The sequence below is a fragment of the Coregonus lavaretus genome (genome assembly GCF_964263955.1).
Source record: "Coregonus lavaretus genome assembly, chromosome: 28".
NCBI classification, from domain to species: Eukaryota; Metazoa; Chordata; class Actinopteri; order Salmoniformes; family Salmonidae; genus Coregonus; species Coregonus lavaretus.
The window spans coordinates 9,915,703-9,935,884 of NC_140015.1; the positions used below are offsets into that span (position 1 = coordinate 9,915,703).

The following is a 20,182-nucleotide window of genomic DNA, read 5'->3' on the forward strand; positions in this document are numbered from 1 at the left end:
ACCCTGGCTCAACATTTAAGAGTCCCCAGAGCCAGGGCGTGACAATAAGACTGCAGTGAATCCATCAACTCTATCAGTGGAGGTATATTTTATACTTTGGAGATGCTGCCAGAACTCTTTATCGCTAAGTGTTAAGTCTTACCGAAGACATTAACACCCTGGATGTCTGACAATATGGCTACAGAATGTCCCAGCATTTATGGGAGTACAGACAATCTGTGGCTTGAAATTTCCAGTAGTCTATTTATTTGTGTAAGACGCTCAGAACGCGGCCTCCATTTTTTACACAGAGGAATTGTTTTCTCTCTATGAAAAGGCTTTTAAAGCAAAAACCTTGAACAGATACACAGTTATCTGCAATACAGTACCAAGAATCGCAAACAAAATCCCCAACTCTGGTCCTTGTCTTTTGATCAGCATCTTATCAAGCCTGCTAGACTAGGTGAGCAGACTCTCTGGCCAATCAATTGGCTAGGAATTGATCAAATTAGCGGCAGGAAGCAAGAGGAGAGAGAACCAGTAGACACTGTTGGTGGGGCCCTGAGGGGCTAGCTGGGATTGAGGACACCTGCCTTTGAAGAGCTCTGCTGCTGCAGGCAGGGTGCAGTCATTAAGCTTGGCTTAGCTGTGCTCCTCACTACCTTATGGGCCGTGGCTCAACTCCTCCGTCCTAATGAAAACGAATCTGTCTGCTTTACAAAGCTCTCTTCTAAAACTATTAAGTGAACACTATAGGGGAAGGGGAATTGGCTCAATCTAGGCTAAACAATGATTCACTATAAAGCATGAATTGATTCAGTATGCCTTAGCTTCGTTGAGGAAGTAGCTCACAAGCCATTGCCATTGAACGCTCTGTCCCCTAGGAAGAACAATAGGAATAACTATTAATAATGGAGTAGAGAATTAATAGGAATGCAGAGCACATATATACTGATATCCATACAGTCAATGCAAAAGTATCCGCATATACACAAACATTGCCAAGAAAAGGGGCACTTGTTCTGCCTTTGACACGTCTGTATTGGGATTTGGATTACATAACACATTCAGATGGAGGGTGGAATGAATACAGAATGTGTGGTCAGGCTGCTGAGTCTGACTTTGCACAGGCTTTCAGGGGATAGTCAGAAGTTCTTGGAAATGTATTATCTGCAGGGGCGTCTGCACATTCTGTGGGGTTGGAGGAGTTTGAACACCCACCATTAAAACAGCGACCATCTTGTATCATACAAATGTTAGATAGAGATATTGATCCACGACACTTGACGAGATATAGCTAATACTGTAATAAGGTATTAGAGAATGTATGTAAACATGTCTCGCTGTGAAAACCATTTAGGCTAAATAACATACAATTCCCCCAACGATGGCTAAGAATCAAGCCTCCAAACCTTAAACCAGCAGAGATTATAATTATCAGTCAATAATTGATTTATGTGGTCCAATGGAGATTCCCCTGCTCTCCCACCCATCAAAAAGTGCTTCCATTGGGTCGTCATGTCAATCGATGATTGACTGTGTGAGGTAATCCTATCCATGATGAGGTTCAGAGGCCTCAGCTCTCCCACGCTGTACGCACATCCTCTCCATGGGTGGCTGTGGTTGGTCGATTCCATAGAAATAGAATTACTAGAACGGGAATGCCTCTTAGACCACAGCTAATTAAAGAGTATAAGAATTAAGCCCTCATGTATGTTGCCTCTGCCTCCTCCTCTCACTCCCTGTGCAGGTGGAAGAGATCCGAGTCTGTATAGATAAGCTGTCAGAAGATGTGGAGCAGGTCAAGAAGCAGCATAGCGCCATCTTGGCAGCGCCCAACCCTGACGAAAGTAAGTCTTGGTGGCCACGAGCCACATCCATGAGCCCGAATGGATACTTTTACAACGGGGCCCAATTCCATACCAGTTCCACACTGCTTTCCCTCAGTCCTTATGAACTCCACCTTGCAGCACTGACAGGACTGGATAGGTAGAAGTGATATGACGGAAAATGTCATATATTTCCAGTTTATCAAATCCTTTCAGGTCTGTGTGAGGGGGAGTCAGTAGGAGCCTGAGGATAGCGGAGACAGATTGGTTTAAGTGTGTGTGTGACCCTGGCTATATACCTGTGGGAGATACTCCACCCACGCACCCAGTGAATGTGACCCCACCCACACATCTCTTACTGAGTCACACCCGGCCCACGCACACAGAACCGGCCAACACACACACACACACACACACACGACTGAACAAATTATTTTGCAAGGGTGGGACTCCACCCACTGGTTGACAAGGGTTCACCACCACACTCACTGAATACTCAATGAAAAGTTTTGTTTGTGTTTATTGTGACAATATTATCACTATTATAACACATTTTTATCTTACGGTCAATAAATACAACACAAACACATTTGCCCTAACATGAAATGAAGTTGTTTCAAGGCAAGCTTTAAAAAAAGAAGAGCACTAAAGTATGACCAATCATAGCACTTATGAGTATGGTATAAAACAGACATGAAGATGTGTGTAAATATTTAAATAATATGGTATTTTCTCCAATAATTTGATTGAAATCAAATCCTGTTAACTTTCAACCACTGCTTTTAGGCCCTGATGACTGTCTGGCATTTTGTCAAAACCCCAATAGGGCCCAAAAAATGCCACAATCAGTCAAGAACGTACAATGAAAGACGTTTCAGAAAATGGCCCCTTCATTGTTTCCGTGCTGCTATAGGGCCGTGCGGTTGTTGGGAGATGAGTGTAGCATGGTCTTTAGAGTTCACAGTGACCCAGGCTGCTAGTGACTCAACTGGAGTGAATGAATGTTTCATTGCTAATGTTAGGCCTTGTCAGACAACCTCTAGTCTAGGTTAACCCAGAGTCTCAGGGCAGGCAGTGGCACGATACCTACTGTACCCTCATCACGGAATCCTTCAGATTTCACTTACTTTTCTCACACGTTCACATCCCTTTTATTGCACAATCACTTTTACTGTAGCTCCTCAATGTGTTTTTGCATGCAATTTGTTTGCCTTATGATTTCAATATTTGATTTGAATTTCTACATGTGCATTTTATGTTACGTTGTTGGACTGTTTCTGTCTTTTTCTGTTTGTCTTTCGTTCCTTTTCCCCCTCTTTCCCCTCCTTTTTTTTCTTGTCATACATGCTTCATGAAGGACTTGCTCCAGGGGACTAGTTGTCGGAGTTCAGTTTTTGTGAGTGAGCTAATTGGTTACTAGTTACCAGGTGGTTTAACTAGTAAGTATGTGGTTGCTATGCTATGTGTGTGTATGTTGTCTGATTTCTTTATGTGATAAATATGGGGAATCTGGTCATTTGGGACATTACTTTGTGACAAGATCATTGCTTACATATATTCACATCAAAGTAATATCTTTAGATTCACTGTAATTATTGATTATATTAAATATTCCAACTCAGACAGTATGTATGTTGTCCCTGCCGAATTGCCGGCATATTTCTGTTTCTGTTCTGTTTTTTATTATAGTCATGTATGCTAGCTTAATCTAAAATGTATGTTCTCAAAATGAACCAAATGCTTAACTTTGGCCTCTCCCTATGTCAAGCCATTCCAAATGCTGTTTGGTAGTCAGTGGATGATACAAAATGCATTCCAGTGTACCTCCTTGAATAATGTATGCTGAGAAGTGTAGTTGCTTACTGAAGAAATCCGTGTAGAAAAACCATCTTCAGTTTTCATCAGTTGGAAACCCAAAACCCAACCCTGTAGTTATTCAGATTGCACTGTCACACTTTGCTATATTCAAATGAATTGTGATTCGTACAGTGAAGAATCACACTTGGACTTGGCAACGGGACATGTTTAAATCTCATGCCCCTCTCCAATCATGGCCGAAGGGTATCTCCATAATGTATAGTGAAATCCCAAGGAATCACTCCATTTGAGTTGAGCATAGAATTCATTTATCACGTCACACACAGGGTGTACACAAGGACAGGGAGGATCCATCAACAGAAGACAATACACATCAGCCAAAAATATTTAGTAAGCTATTTAGTTGTAATCTATATCCAGTTACACTTACACACATAAAATGCCTTATAGGTAAAGGCCTTATAGATAAGTGTTCAGGGTTTTTTGTCAGAGGGCAAAAGCTAAATCTTTCAACTGAAATGGCTTTGTGTTGTAGCCTGCTCTTGTGTTTTGAAATATATACAGTGGGGGAAAAAAGTATTTAGTCAGCCACCAATTGTGCAAGTTCTCCCTCTTAAAAAGATGAGAGAGGCCTGTAATTTTCATCATAGGTACACGTCAACTATGACAGACAAAATGAGAAAAAAAAATCCAGAAAATCACATTGTAGGATTTTTTATGAATTTATTTGCAAATTATGGTGGAAAATAAGTATTTGGTCAATAACAAAAGTTTCTCAATACTTTGTTATATACCCTTTGTTGGCAATGACACAGGTCAAACGTTTTCTGTAAGTCTTCACAAGGTTTTCACACATTTTGGCTCATTCCTCCATACAGATCTCCTCTAGAGCAGTGATGTTTTGGGGCTGTCGCTGGGCAACACAGACTTTCAACTCCCTCCAAAGATTTTCTATGGGGTTGAGATCTGGAGACTGGCTAGGCCACTCCAGGACCTTGAAATGCTTCTTACGAAGCCACTCCTTCGTTGCCCGGGCGGTGTGTTTGGGATCATTGTCATGCTGAAAGACCCAGCCACGTTTCATCTTCAATGCCCTTGCTGATGGAAGGAGGTTTTCACTCAAAATCTCACGATACATGGCCCCATTCATTCTTTCCTTTACACGGATCAGTCGTCCTGGTCCCTTTGCAGAAAAACAGCCCCAAAGCATGATGTTTCCACCCACATGCTTCACAGTAGGTATGGTGTTCGTTGGATGCAACTCAGCATTCTTTGTCCTCCAAACAAGACGAGTTGAGTTTTTACCAAAAAGTTCTATTTTGGTTTCATCTGACCATATGACATTCTCCCAATCCTCTTCTGGATCATCCAAATGCACTCTAGCAAACTTCAGACGGGCCTGGACATGTACTGGCTTAAGCAGGGGGACACGTCTGGCACTGCAGGATTTGAGTCCCTGGCGGCGTAGTGTGTTACTGATGGTAGGCTTTGTTACTTTGGTCCCAGCTTTCTGCAGGTCATTCACTAGGTCCCCCCGTGTGGTTCTGGGATCATTTTGACCCCACGGGGTGAGATCTTGCGTGGAGCCCCAGATCGAGGGAGATTATCAGTGGTCTTTTATGTCTTCCATTTCCTAATAATTGCTCCCACTGTTGATTTCTTCAAACCAAGCTGCTTATCTATTGCAGATTCAGTCTTCCCAGCCTGGTGCAGGTCTACAATTTTGTTTCTGGTGTCCTTTGACAGCTCTTTGGTCTTGGTCATAGTGGAGTTTGGAGTGTGACTGTGTGAGGTTGTGGACAGGTGTCTTTTATACTGATAACAAGTTCAAACAGGTGCCATTAATACAGGTAACGAGTGGAGGACAGAGGAGCCTCTTAAAGAAGAAGTTACAGGTCTGTTAGAGCCAGAAATCTTGCTTGTTTGTAGGTGACCAAATACTTATTTTCCACCATAATTTGCAAATAAATTCATTAAAAATCCTACAATGTGATTTTCTGGAGAAAAAAAATCTCATTTTGTCTGTCATAGTTGACGTGTACCTATGATGAAAATTACAGGCCTCTCTCATCTTTTTAAGTGGGAGAACTTGCACAATTGGTGGCTGACTAAATACTTTTTTCCCCCACTGTAATAACGACGTAGAGCTGTGGTAGAACACTGTATCACTCTAGTAGCCTACTGTTGTGTATGATGAATATCCTTTTCGACCACAAAATGTGATTTTAAATTATATTATTTTTGTGTGTTGAATTATTTATTTTAAACATTTCCGGCTCTCAATATAGCCAAACTACACTCTTATAAAAAAGGGTTTCAAAACAGTACGAGGCTACAAGGCCCATGTTTTAAGCTCAACCAGCGGATGTAGGTGCTGCACTCTCGTGAAAACTCTTATCTTAGGTAAAGCACAAACTATCTTAATGAGCCAACAGCCAAATTACAACATGAGAGAAACATGCCGGCAGTTAACTCATTAGTTATGTATAATCATGGGTAGACGTTATACATTTGTTGTAGATCAACAAATTATGCATAAGAGTTTCTATTACCAGTTAATGATGTGTTAGGAGATAGTCCTCTTGTTAGTGGAGTGCTCTGGAAAACAGACTTTTGCACTAGACTAGATGAGAGTGTTGCGGTGTTTGCGGAGATGGGCGAGAGAGAAGGGAGTGATTGAGGGAATTACGGGTGTGAAGGAAGGAGAGGATGAGGTAGGAAGTGAAGTGTGTGGGTGGGTGGGAAGGAGAGAGGAGAGGAGGAGAGACAGAAAGGGCTGAGCTGGAAACTGACTGAATGAATGGCACTGCAGCGGTAATAAATCAGCCCAAACACTGCAGCTGAGCCTTACACACGCACGCACGCGCGCGCACACGCACACACACACACACACACACACACACACACACACACACACACACACACACACACACACACACACACACACACACACACACACACAGTGTGCACTGTTTCATGCATGAGTGCATTCTCATATAGACACAAACATACACTCACACACAAAGGCTTATTAACATACTGACTTTAAAACACTGTCACACACACTCATCCATTCCAACCTACACAATCCCATATTCTTCGTCAAGATAATAAACTGATATAATGTTATAACATGAAACACAATGTTGAGCATGGCATAATTCTGTCTCTCTATCTGTATCTCAGAGACCAAGCAGGAGTTGGAGGACCTCACAGCTGACATCAAGAAGACAGCCAATAAAGTTCGCTCAAAATTAAAAGGTAAATATAAAATGGAAATGGAAAATGTTGTGTGAAACACTGGAAAACACCAATACTGCATGGTGTTAAGTTGTCCACGCCTCAGCTAGATGTTGAACACAAGATTATAACCTCTTGGCTATGAAGGAAATTATGTCAAACCTACCCTATTTATTTTGTCAATTTTCATACTGAACTCGCTACTAAAACACTAGCTCAGAGCAAGAACACTTGCTTTATTAGATTACCTGACTAGAACACTGATGGTCAGATAAAGCTAATAAGAACATTTATGTAACGGCAATACAGTAGATTTCTATAGCGCAAATAAAAACACAAGACACTGTTTAGTCTTTATCAGCCCCTTAAATCAGAGAGTGTTTGTCCTCAAGGGAGTCCCCATGATTTCAGGCCCAACATCATAAAACAAAATGGTTACGATGGATAAAAATAAATATATTCGCTATATCTATTGGCCCGCTGCAATTTCGTCAAATGAGCGTCTCAGGGACTTTTGTTAAGGACAATAGTCAACTGGGGTCAGAGTATCATCTCCAACAATTGTATTTTTAATGAGGGGAGAGTTATAGCTAAGAGCAAAGCTGAAGGGGATAAATGTTAACTGCATTGAGAGTTAACAATTCAAGCCATGATGGTTCAAGGACATTGCTGCATTAATGTGTGACGGTCGAGCCCTGAATTCATCTATCTGGGAGTTCCAACCAACCGTTCACCCCAACACATATCCCATTCACACTCGCATATGCACATGCACATGCACATGCACACTGAAAATAGCTTTGATGGTAGATATCCGTCTATAATTGCAATACCCACAAGGTCTGTCTGTTTTTGTCCTTTACGAACGTGGATCTGCTTTTCATGTTTTCATTTTACATTTGTATCTCGAATATACAGACAAATATTTGCATACGTTGAATATACAGAACATACTACAGTGTAGCAAGTGTGTGTGTTTATTTGAACCTTATCTGTGAGACTGTTTGTTAATACAATAGTCTCTCTCGTGTGGTAGATTTATGATCTAATTTAGTAGGAAATAAAGATCAAAACAGAGAGCATACAAAAATCTTGGATTCTCTTTGATTCAACATAATGCAGAAAAAACTGCAGAATTTGTCAGGTAACTCTCAATGTATTTTTTTACAGTAGCATTACTATACATTTCAACCCTACCCATTGTGAACACGTGAATATATGCCAATCATTTGGCAATTAAATCAGCCCATCAGCTGCCTTGTTACGCGTACAGTAGAGAACAGAGAATATACTTCTGGGGGTTTTGCTGTAGAAAATAGGTAGTCTCTGGAGATCCCCCCAAGGGGCATATTGTGAAAAACAAAGCCGCAATGGAGGTGACATCACTCTTGTCATCCAAACGCCTTCTGCCTCCAGCCTCAGACTGGCAGCATGTCAGGTCGCATATCAGTTGACGCCAGGATTTAGGAGCAATAAGTTGCTTTGCTCACCGTTTTCTAATAACTAATAAAGTGAGAATTGACAAATGCCCTTTAAAAACTGTAATAGGACTTGATGGTGTAGCAATTTATATTTTAGGCTTTGCGTTCTTCTTAGGAATACTCTCTTGTGCCTCATGTGATTCAATAACTTTTTATTGAAAATGCTTTTTTACAATGTAAGAACTACCATTTACTGTTGCTCACAAGTCTAGTTCGTAAATTAAGAAGCAACCTCTTCAGACTCCCAGTACACTGAATAGTGCATTAAACCAGCATCAGTACAGGAAAGGTAATAACATTCAGATGAATTGAATGCCAAGCTGCATTATACACAGTGCTAAAAAAATTCCCAATTTTTCATCAGACCTCGTTTGAAAGATCGCCTCAGGTTTACAGGCGACCGCTACACTATGCTATGCTACTACTCTGCTTCCTTGTACTGTATGTCATGCGGTAGCTTTGCAGTCCAGGAGAGAGAGAAGCAGCTCCTGTCTCATCCAGTCAGACAAAGCATTTAACCAACAGAACAACAATGATCAATGATGTTACGAACCGGCTCAAAGTTCGTAACAAAAGGGAGACAAGGAATACCAACATATATGTTTATTTAACTAAAGTAAAGTAAGTACAATTGAAAATGGTGTGTGTAATCAGTAAGCAGTAGTGTAAGTGAGTGTTATGCATGCATAAAAGGTTATAATGCAAAGTGTTGAAAGGTGCCAAAGCGAACAACCAACAAGCCACAAAAATACCACAACAAAAATCAACAAAGGTGTCTGCATGGAGAGAGTCTCCCCAATGAATGTGGAAGAGGTCCATTTATCCTGGGACACACCCAAGCCCAGGTGTTTCCCATGTAGCTGACGACCCTCCCAACTCCGCCCACCGGCATCCTAATAAGGAAACAAGAGCAAAGAGAGAGAAGACGGCAGACAGAGTGGGAGGGTCGTCACAATGACCTTTCAACCAGCCAAGTAGAGTGTTGATATTTACTGAAAGACAGGCAAACCCCTAACATTAAGGAGACCCCCTTGGCATTATTATGCAAATCAGCTGAGTCATGACAAAGCAAGCCAGAGGAAGTGCCTCACTAGTGTATTGTAGCTAGGTAGCCGACCAACCGTATATCCACCACTATAGATAGATACTCAACTATACTGTAGATTCTCTAGGTTGGTCAGGATGTTATGCAACGATAGGGAAAACATCATAGAGAGATACTGTATGACCTCATAGATGCTGTGGGTAAATACGCAATACATTCCCTGCATTATCCGCATTACCACAGGTGCACTACACAAGATACAAGAGCAAAGATAGGTCAAGAATACAAAACATTAAATCGATCATTTCAGAGACACAAACTAAAACAAATCATACTTATTATATGTAGTTGAGACCAATAAACCTGAAGCACGAGGCAAACATCTCAGTTGTCAACCCACTCGCTGCTGATAGACCATTACTAAGATACTATACAAACGTGCACAAGAGGTCTGATTTTGGGGCGTGAATTCATATACCAGTAGGAGTTTTGGACTAATCTCCTTTGAAGTATAAGCTCCCTCTGAAGACAGATAGGAAACCGCTCACTCAGTGGTGCTGAGTCACATTCCTCTAGCTTCGTTCTTTATTTTAGTCCAATAATCTAGAAGATGCCCACTCATCTGGTTGTTTCTTCTAAATTGCATCACAAAATACTTTGATGCTGAGAGAGAGCTTCCTCTATCAAAGGTAATGAACGGTGATGGGACATTGGCATCTGGGCACCATGCAGCAGCAACAAAGCATCCAATCAGCAATATGGAAATCTCCTTTGTTATTGATCTAAGGTGGGTTCCAAAGTGGGCCTAGTTTATAGAGACACCAACGGAGCACTGTGTCTTTGACCAGGGCGCACAGTTATAAAGAAAAAGTACAGGAAGAGGATGTGCCATATGGTGAGACAATTCATCTGGAATATAACAGGGGAACTCTTTGTTAAGAGGTGGAGATATTGTGAGGAGCGGTTGCGCAGTTACATTGACAATCTTATGAAGCTTAATGAAGCCTTTATAAAGCCTACATAGATGATTCACAAATGCAAATGTTATACTATAGGTGATATAATAGGTCGTTACGTCTGGTGCTTTGGTTTGACATTCTTTTATTTCTCCATGTTCTTTTTATTGTTCTCGGAAATGCTCTTGGGGAAGGTCACGCAGAGAGAGAGAGAGAAAACCAATGTAAAACGATGATACACAAAAGATGTTTGAATAATCACATACAGTACACAATATATTATAATGGGTATCACATTATCTCGTAGTTGTGAGAAACCCAACATTTGTCCATGTTCTTTTTATTGTTCTCGGAAATGCTCTTGGGGAAGGTCACGCAGAGAGAGAGAAAGAAAACCAATGTAAAACGATGATACACAAAATATGTTTGAATAATCACATACAGTACACAATATATTATATTGGGTATCACATTATCTCGTAGTTGTGAGAAACCCAACATTTGTCCATAAATATGTATCAGGAATTACCTTTTTTTCCAAAAGCTTTTTAAGGACATTGCCTCTATTTAAAAGGGGCTTGGCAGGATCCCCCAAATGTCTTGTTTGTGATCAATATTTTATGGTTTTGGGAACATTGCATTTGTTCAAAAGGAGATGGTATTTCATAAGCTGACATTTTGACATCCCAAAATCCTGCTATTTCTCTGTTTTGTCAATCCAAATGAAATGCACCAAGGGCATTTTACACAGTTACATCACATTTAGAACACAGCTGGTTTGGTTTGTGGTTTGGTTTAATGTTTGGTTTGTGGTCAGCAACACACTATGGGCCCGATTCAGACTTAGGAAATCTATTCCTTTTTGACACATTTTGATTTAAAGAGCGACTGCCCCTAAAAAGCAACTTCTCGTTTTGAAAATGGCCTACAGTGCCTTCAGAAAGTATTCACACCCCTTGAATTTTTCCACATTGTGTTGTGTTACAGCCTGAATTTAAAATGGACTACATTCAGATTTTGTGTCACTGATCTACACACAATACCCCATAATGTCAAAGTGGAATTATGTTCTTAGAAATGTTTGCAAATTAATAAAATTAAAAACTGAAATGTCTTGAGTCAAGAAGCATTCAATCCTTTTGTTATGGCAAGCCTAAATAAGTTTAGGAGAAAAAATGTGCTTAACAAGTCACATAATAAGTTGCAATGAATAATAGTGTTTAACATGATTTTTAAATGACTACCCCATCTCTGTACCCCATACATACAATTATTTGTAAGGTCCCTAAGTCGAGTAGTGAATTTCAAGCACAGATTCAACCACAAAGACCAGGGAGGTTTTACTATGGTTCGCAAAGAAGGGAACATTTGGTAGATGGGTAACAACAACAAAAAGCAGACATTGAATATCCCTTTGAGCAAGTTATTAATTTTACACTCTAGATGGTGTATCAATATACCCACTCACTACAAAGATACAGGCGCCCTTCCTAAATCAGTTGCTAGAGAGGAAGGAAACCGCTCACGGATTTCACCATGTGTCACGCCCTGGCTCTGGGGACTCTGTTATGTTGAGCCAGGGTGTGTAGAGTCTATGTTTTGTGTTTCTATGTTCAGGATCTAGTTCATTGTGTTTCTATGTTGGCCGGGGTGGTTCTCAATCAGAGGCAACGAGAATCAGCTGTTGCTTGTTGTCTCTGATTGGGAACCATACTTAGGTATTTTGTGGGATCTTGTTCCGTGTTGGTTTGTGTTGTTAACCAAGGACTTCACGTTATCGTTTGTTATTTGTTCGTGTGGTGTACTCTAATAAAAAGAGATGTACGCATATCACGCTGCGCATTGGTCTACTCCTTTCGACGATCGTGACACCATGAAGCCAGTGGGGATTTTAAAATATTTACAGAGTTTAATTGCTGTGATAGGATATAACTGATGATGGATCAACAACATTGTGAAAAAAGGGAAGCTTGTACAGAATAAAAAATATTCCAAATCATGCATCCTGTTTGCAATAAGGCACTAAAGTAAAACTGCAAAGAATTTGTCCAAAAATTGAATTTTTGTCCTGAATACAAAGTGTTATTTTTGGGGCAAATCTGAGTACAACTCTTCATATTTTCAAGAACGGTGGTGACTGCATCATGTTATGGGTATTCTTGTCATCGGCAAGGACTAGGGAGTGTTTTTTTAAATAAAAAGAAACAGAATAGAGCTAAGCACACGCAAAACCATTGAAGAAACCTAGTTCAGTCTGCTTGCCAACAGACACTGGGAGATAAATGCACCTTTCAGCAGGATAATAACCTAAAACATAAGGCCAAATACACACGGGAGTTGCTTACCAAGACGCCCTTACGAAAAAAACACATGAATTTCATGAGATCATGTGATCTTATGTGAAGTTAATGTGATAACGTGACAACATGTGATAACATGAAACTACACGTGAAAATGTGATCACAGGTAAAGTGTTCTAAAAACACATGATTTCACATGTGAAATTTCATGTGAAGTCATGTGATTTTCCACATGTGAAATCATGTGTTTTTTTCTGTAAGGACGACATTGAATGTTCCTGAGTGGCCTAGTTACAGTTTTGACATAAACCAGCTTGAAAATCTATGGCAAGACTTGAAAATGGTTGTCAAGCAACCAATTTGACAGAGCTTGAAGAATTTATAAAAGAATAATGTGCAAATGTTGCACAATCCAGCTGTGGAAAGCTCTTAGAGACTTACCCAGAAAGTTGTAATCGCTGCCAAAGGTGCTTCTACAAAGTATTGACTCAGGTGTGTGAATACTTATGTAAATGTGATATTTATGTATTTCATTTTCAATAAATTAGCAAAAATGTCTAAAAACATGCTTTCACTTTGTCATTATGGGGTATTGTGTGTAAAATATATATATATATATTTAATCAATTTTGAATTCAGGTTGTAACACAACAAAATGTGGAATAATTCAAGGGGTATGAATACTTTCTGAAGGCACTGTATATTTACAATCCCCTTATGCAAACTGATTACTCATTTACCTAGGTCTTATCAATAGCTCTTATCAGTTTATAAATGACAGTACATGGAGATTGGTGTTATTTCTATCGTAAAAAAAGAAAGTCAATGTTTTTCAACTTGGAACTGACAAGTTGCTCGACCTTATTAATGATTTCCTTGCGTGTAAAGTTGGTGGAATTATGAGGGTATTAAGTCAAGGTCAGAATACAGCGTATCGGAAGACACACCTCTGCCACACCTGTAGTTCTATGATCTCCACCCCAAACTAATAGCTGGCTGGCACATACTTTACCTCATGCTTAAGTTCAAGGGCAGAATACGCCTAGAGAGAAAAGTGCATAAAAAGGGAATTAAGTTCCATTTACGCACATAAATCGGGTCTGAATCCCCCCCTATGCTGTTTGGTATGTTGACCCATTAAGTAAAATGCCTCTATCTGTTCTAAAACAGTAGGATTTTATCATTAGGCCTGGGCCTATTTGTAATTGTAGCATTAGCACATTGCACATGACATACAAATTGCTCCACCCAAGATGACGTACTGTTAGCATATGCTAAAGTACCTGACTCTGATGGGGAGGTAACTGACTGAAATTCAGTGGAAGATGGGGAATGTCCTTTCTGTTTGGCGGTTCCATTGTATATTTCTCACAATTTTTTGCCTATTTCCCAGCAATCGAGCAGAGCATCGAGCAGGAGGAGGGGCTGAACAGATCATCTGCAGACCTGCGAATTCGTAAGACACAGGTGAGTCACTCACTCTATCTTCTGCACATCCACTGAGGAGATGCCAAGTACCAAAAAGGTGTTGATCAAACATAAAGCTGCTGGTGTATCATAAAGAAGGAGAATACACGGCTTCACCAACACTTTAGCCTTCTGCCAACTACACTTTTGCAGACCTGGGTTTGAAAAAGAAACTAAAACAAATACTATGTGAATACAGGTTTGGATTTAAAGCTATATTGTTATTCTGCCATGTGGTCTGATGCCTACCCAGAATACCACCACTTAGACCTAGAGTATAAATCTTCATATACAGTCGTGGTCAAAAGTTTTGAGAATGACACAAATATTAATTTTCACAAAGTCTGCTGCCTCAGTTTTTATGATGGCAATTTGCATATACTCCAGAATGTTATGAAGAGTGATCAGATGAATTGCAATTAATTGCAAAGTCCCTCTTCGCCATGAAAATGAACTTAATCCCCAAAAAACTTTTCCACTGCATTTCAGCCCTACCACAAAAGGACCAGCTGACATCATGTCAGTGATTCTCTCGTTAACACAGGTGAGAGTGTTGACGAGGACAAGGCTGGAGATCACTCTGTCATGCTGATTGAGATAGAATAACAGACTGGAAGCTTTAAAAGGAGGGTGGTGCTTGAAATCATTGTTCTTCCTCTGTTAACCATGGTTACCTGCAAGGAAACACGTGGCGTCATCATTGCTTTGCACAAAAAGGGCTTCACAGGCAAGGATATTGCTGCTAGTAAGATTGCACCTAAATCAACAATTTCTCGGATCATCAAGAACTTCAAGGAGAGAGGTTCAATTGTTGTGAAGAAGGCTTCAGGGTGCCCAAGAAAGTCCAGCAAGCGCCAGGACCGTCTCCTAAAGTTGATTCAGCTGCGGGATCGGGGCACCACCAGTGCAGAGCTTGCTCAGGAATGGCAGCAGGCAGGAGTGAGGGTATCTGCACGCACAGTGAGGCAAAGACTTTTGGAGGATGGCCTGGTGTCAAGAAGGGCAGCGAGGAAGCCACTTTTCTCCAGGAAAAACATCAGGGACAGACTGATATTCTGCAAAAGGTACAGGGATTGGACTGCTGAGGACTGGGGTAAAGTCATTTTCTCTGATGAATCCCCTTTCCGATTGTTTGGGGCATCCGGAAAAAAGCTTGTCCGGAGAAGACAAGGTGAGCGCTACCATCAGTCCTGTGTCATGCCAACAGTAAAGCATCCTGAGACCATTCATGTGTGGGGTTGCTTCTCAGGCAAGGGAGTGGGCTCACTCACAATTTTGCCGAAGAACACAGCCATGAAGAAAGAATGGTACCAACACATCCTCCGAGAGCAACTTCTCCCAACCATCCAATAACAGTTTGGTGACGAACAATGCCTTTTCCAGCATGATGGAGCACCTTGCCATAAGGCAAAAGTGATAACTAAGTGGCTCGGGGAACAAAACATCGACATTTTGGGTCCATGGCCAGGAAACTCCCCAGACCTTAATCCCATTGAGAATTTGTGGTCAATCCTCAAGAGGTGGGTGGACAAACAAAAACCCACAAATTCTGACAAACTCCAAGCATTGATTATGCAAGAATGGGCTGCCATCAGTCAGGATGTGGCCCAGAAGTTAATTGACAGCATGCCAGGGCGGATTGCAGAGATCTTGAAAAAGAAGGGTCAACACTGCAAATATTGACTCTTTGCATAAACTTAATGTAATTGTCAATAAAAGCCTTTGACACTTATGGAATGCTTGTAATTATACTTCAGTATACCATAGTAACATCTGACAAAAATATCTAAAAACACTGAAGCAGCAAACTTTGTGAAGACCAATACTTGTGTCATTCTCAAAACTTTTGACCACGACTGTAGTAGGAGACTTAAGGGATACCTTTATGAAGTGGGAATTCCTAAGGCCTTCATGACCATGGACCGTCATGCACCATTGAATGTAAACGCTCACTGACACCAATTTATCTTTTGATATGATAGAAAATGTGATAAATTGATCATGTCATTTCAATGACTGATGAACTAAGTGATTACGTAGCACCTAAGGAAGGCCCTTTGAAATATGTATTCAAATGCACTTTTAAGATTAAAACTCTAGTCGCCATGTGAGAAATGTGCTTAAAAACTAGCGATTAAAGATTAGGATAAATGTTCCGCTGGTTTGAGTCGCAGAGGTAGGTCCTCCCCCTTGGGTTGTAACCTGTTCTCAAATGAACCTGTGACAGTGAATGAACCTTTATTCTCAAATAAAAATGTATTAGGTTGTGAGGTCTGTATGAGGACTAATTATCTTTCACTTAGGACCAAAATTAAAAGCCTTTGTTTAGAGAGAGTAACACAAAAACCAAAGGTATGTTCTTTGAATATGAAGTGAAATTATGATGGCACCACATTCTCTGAATGGAATTGTGAAAGATTTTCAAATTGCTCAATGACAAACAGTTATCAATTGTGGCAGGAGGGAGGGTCCTTTTAACCATTTACTGCAGTGGGCTAAATCAGGGTCACACAGAGTGTTTCTTGGTAGTCTTAAAAAAACTTTCTAAAGTATACATCTCACACACACATGGATATGGGCTTAAAAAAAGAAGATACCTGTACCATGTCAGATATAGAGTTGAAATCTATTCAATTTTGAGTTTGAACCCCAATATTACACTTTATAGACATCACAGAAGACTGAAATATAACAAAAACCGTTTGACATAGAAACACCAGATTTTAAGTTTTGTTTATTTTTTCTAATGTTTATAATATGAAATTATGAAAAATATGAATAACATTCCACCCATGAGGGCACTAGTCATTTGACTGCAGGAAAGGGCTATGAGACCTTTGAATAAGCCGCACCACTGCCCTGCAGTATGAAAAGGAGGGGGTATAAAAACAGGAGTGACATACCAACATTATTCACATACAGTGGGGTCCTAAATGATTGACACCCTTGATAAAGATGAACAATAATGACTGTATAAAATAAATAATTCAAATACTAAGCTGTACTGTATGCTCAAAAATGTGGGAAATTATATTATTTTATACTAATACAATTGCTCTAAAAGGTAGGGGTCAAAATTATTGACACCCCTAAAAATTAGTATAAATAAAGTAGTCAAAAGTTTAGTATTTGGTCCAATATTCCTAGCACGCAATGATTACATCAAACGTGTGACTCTACAAACTTGTTGGATGCATTTGCAATTAATTTTGGTTGTGTTTCAGATTATTTTGTACCCAATAGAAATGCATGGTAAATAATGTATTCTGTAATAGAGTATGTTTCTAAACACTTCTACATTAATGTGGATGCTACCATGATTATGGATAATCCTGAATGAATCGTGAATAATGATGAGTGAGAATGTTACAGATGGACAAAGGTCATACCCCCAAGACATGCTAACCTTCCCTGTTACTGGTAATGGTGAGGTTAGCATGTCTTGAGGGTATGATTTTTGACCCTCTGTGACTTTCTCACCATCATTATTCATGATTCATTCAGGATTGTCCATAATGTAGTCATTGCGTGCTAGAAATATGGGACCAAATACTACACTTTTGACTATTATATTTATACGAATCTTTAGGGGTGTCAATAATTTTGACCCCTACCTTTTTGAGAAAAAGTTATATTACTTGTTAAACAAAATAATCTCTTTCTCTGAGCAATTGTATTAGTATAAAATAATATAATTCCCCTTATTTTTGAGCTCAGTATTTGAATAATTATCAAGGGTGTCAATAATTTCGGAACCCACAGTATACCAATACAAGTACAAAGGCAAAGGTGACATTTCTCATATCATACCACATGAACAACTCTAGATACTCAGTATAGCCCACCTAAACATTCAATCAAGCTGTGCACTGAATTGTGCCTTTTTCAAAACGACACCACGTTCCTTTAAACCACCCAAATGTTAATTCATTTGAAATTCAGATCATCTCACTGTGAACCAATGTTCTTCAGAGTTGGCCAGAAAGGACATCTGTCTCTTTAGGCTCTTGACTCTCTCAACCACCTGATCCTCTGACTCACTGCCACTAATCCAGCCTCCCTTCCATCCTCACCATAGCTACACTTAGAAAAAAGGGTTCCAAAATGGTTCTTCGGCTGTCCCCTTACGAGAATCCTTTTTGTGTTCCAGGTAGAACTCTTTTGGGTTCCATGTAGAACCATTTACACAGAGGGTTCTACATGGAACCCAAAATAGTTCTACCTGGAACCAAAAGGGTTCCACCTGGAACCAAAATGGGTTCTTCAGAGGGTTCTCCTATGGGGACTGCCGAAGAACCCCTTTAGGTTCTAGATAGCACTTTTTTTCTAAGAGTGTACAGTACCTCTCCCTTATTCTCTGTCTTGCATTGTTAGTGGGTTATTCAGGCAAGCGGAGCAGGAAACACTGCTGGGCTGAATCTCAGGCCTTCCCTCCAGGACACAGAATTGAGCCATCCTTGCTTTGACCCCTGCCTGTATTCTTTTCGGCAGTAATTTGATGCACAAGGCTCAGTGATACTCAATGATCCCCTCTGGTGGTCGGAACGTTCAACTGCCACTGTCATTGACTTTGCAGCATCAGCAGAATCTCTAATGCAGCAACCATTATTTGAATGGAGGTGCATGTGTGCAGACATATGAAGGCGTTTCTGTCATTTTCATCAAGGCTATGATTGATGTGCACTGCAAATGGCCAATTAGGCATCATCACAGTATCAGATGGTGTTGATCGACCTTATTTATGATTTTCTTTGCTCCAGTGGCCACTCCCTAACCCCCTCCCATCTGATCTCCCTGTGTCTGTCCCTTTAGCACTCAACGCTGTCACGCAAGTTTGTAGAGGTGATGACCGAGTACAACACCACGCAGTCCAAATACAGGGACCGCTGCAAGGACCGTATCCAGAGACAGCTGGAGATCAGTGAGTATCTGTAGCCCACCACCATCGTAGGGCACATTTAATACACCACTATTACACTCCAGGGACTGACATTAGATCTATATCAGGGATCATCAACTAGATTCAGCCGCGGACCGATTATTTGTTGAGTGGATGGTCGGGGGGCCGGAACATAATTACAAATAATTTGTAGACTGCCAATTGACCGCAAGAAGCCCAAACATATATAATGTTTGACTAAAATATAACAATTTCAAGCCTTGCTTACATTTGTATACAATCATGTGTCTCTATTATGTGTGGGAATACTTGGGAACAGAGTTCTTAAATTAAAATCACTTGGAGCTGATTTCCTGGTGATTTTACAGTATTTTAGTTTAATGTTTAATGTTTTTTTATTTTTTTGGGGGGGCTCAGGAAACTTGGGGGGCCAAATGAAACCACCCGCGGGCCGCCAGTTGGGGAACCCTGCTCTATATAGTATCTATGTATGGAGCAGTGGAGGCTGCTGAGGGGAGGAAGGCTCATAATAATGGCTGGAACGGAGTAAATGGAATGGCATCAAACACCTGGAAACCATGTTTGATGTATTTGATACCATTCCACTGATTCTGCTCCAGCCATTACCACAAGCCTGTCCTCCCCAATTAAGGTGCCACCAACCTCCTGTGGTATGGAGATACTATACAAGTACAGTTCATAGAGAATAGAACCATACATAGACATTATACTGACATAATCAACCTAGATTCTCTCTTTTAGGGTAGGTTAGGCCCAGATTTTGTTCAGCATTCTTTGACAATTACTTCGTTAAAATGACTGCACAAATACAATCCGATTGATTGATTGGTTGATTGATTTTGTGATTGGTAATAAATCAACAAGACTAATGCCATACATACGACTGACAAGGAGGTACGTTAATATCTTACACAAGAAACAGCCAGAGTTCTTACTAAATATACACTGATACAACAACGCAGACACAAAAATGGGTTTTGCAGACGTAAGGATATTTTCAAGGCAGCCCCACTAACCTTCATATGAGGCAGACTGGAATTCACAGACACTGAGTATCCTTTTAACACAGATACAGACACTGGCAAGCGTTTCATACACAACTCACAGCCATAGTGACATCTGAGGTCCAGACATCAACTAATAGTA

The 20,182-nt window shown here is 40.4% G+C and overlaps 1 protein-coding gene across 1 annotated transcript in view; it reads left to right on the forward strand.

The window, feature by feature from the left end:
- The window catches only part of LOC311103765 (syntaxin-1B), a 63,236-nt gene that overhangs the window by 39,717 nt on the left and 3,337 nt on the right, over nt 1-20,182 (forward strand). Inside the window, exons 3-6 of the mRNA XM_084145416.1 lie at nt 1,730-1,829; nt 6,813-6,887; nt 14,042-14,115; nt 18,928-19,036. Of these exons, the coding sequence (XP_084001542.1) occupies nt 1,730-1,829; nt 6,813-6,887; nt 14,042-14,115; nt 18,928-19,036 (358 nt within the window). The remainder of the gene's footprint in view (nt 1-1,729; nt 1,830-6,812; nt 6,888-14,041; nt 14,116-18,927; nt 19,037-20,182) is intronic.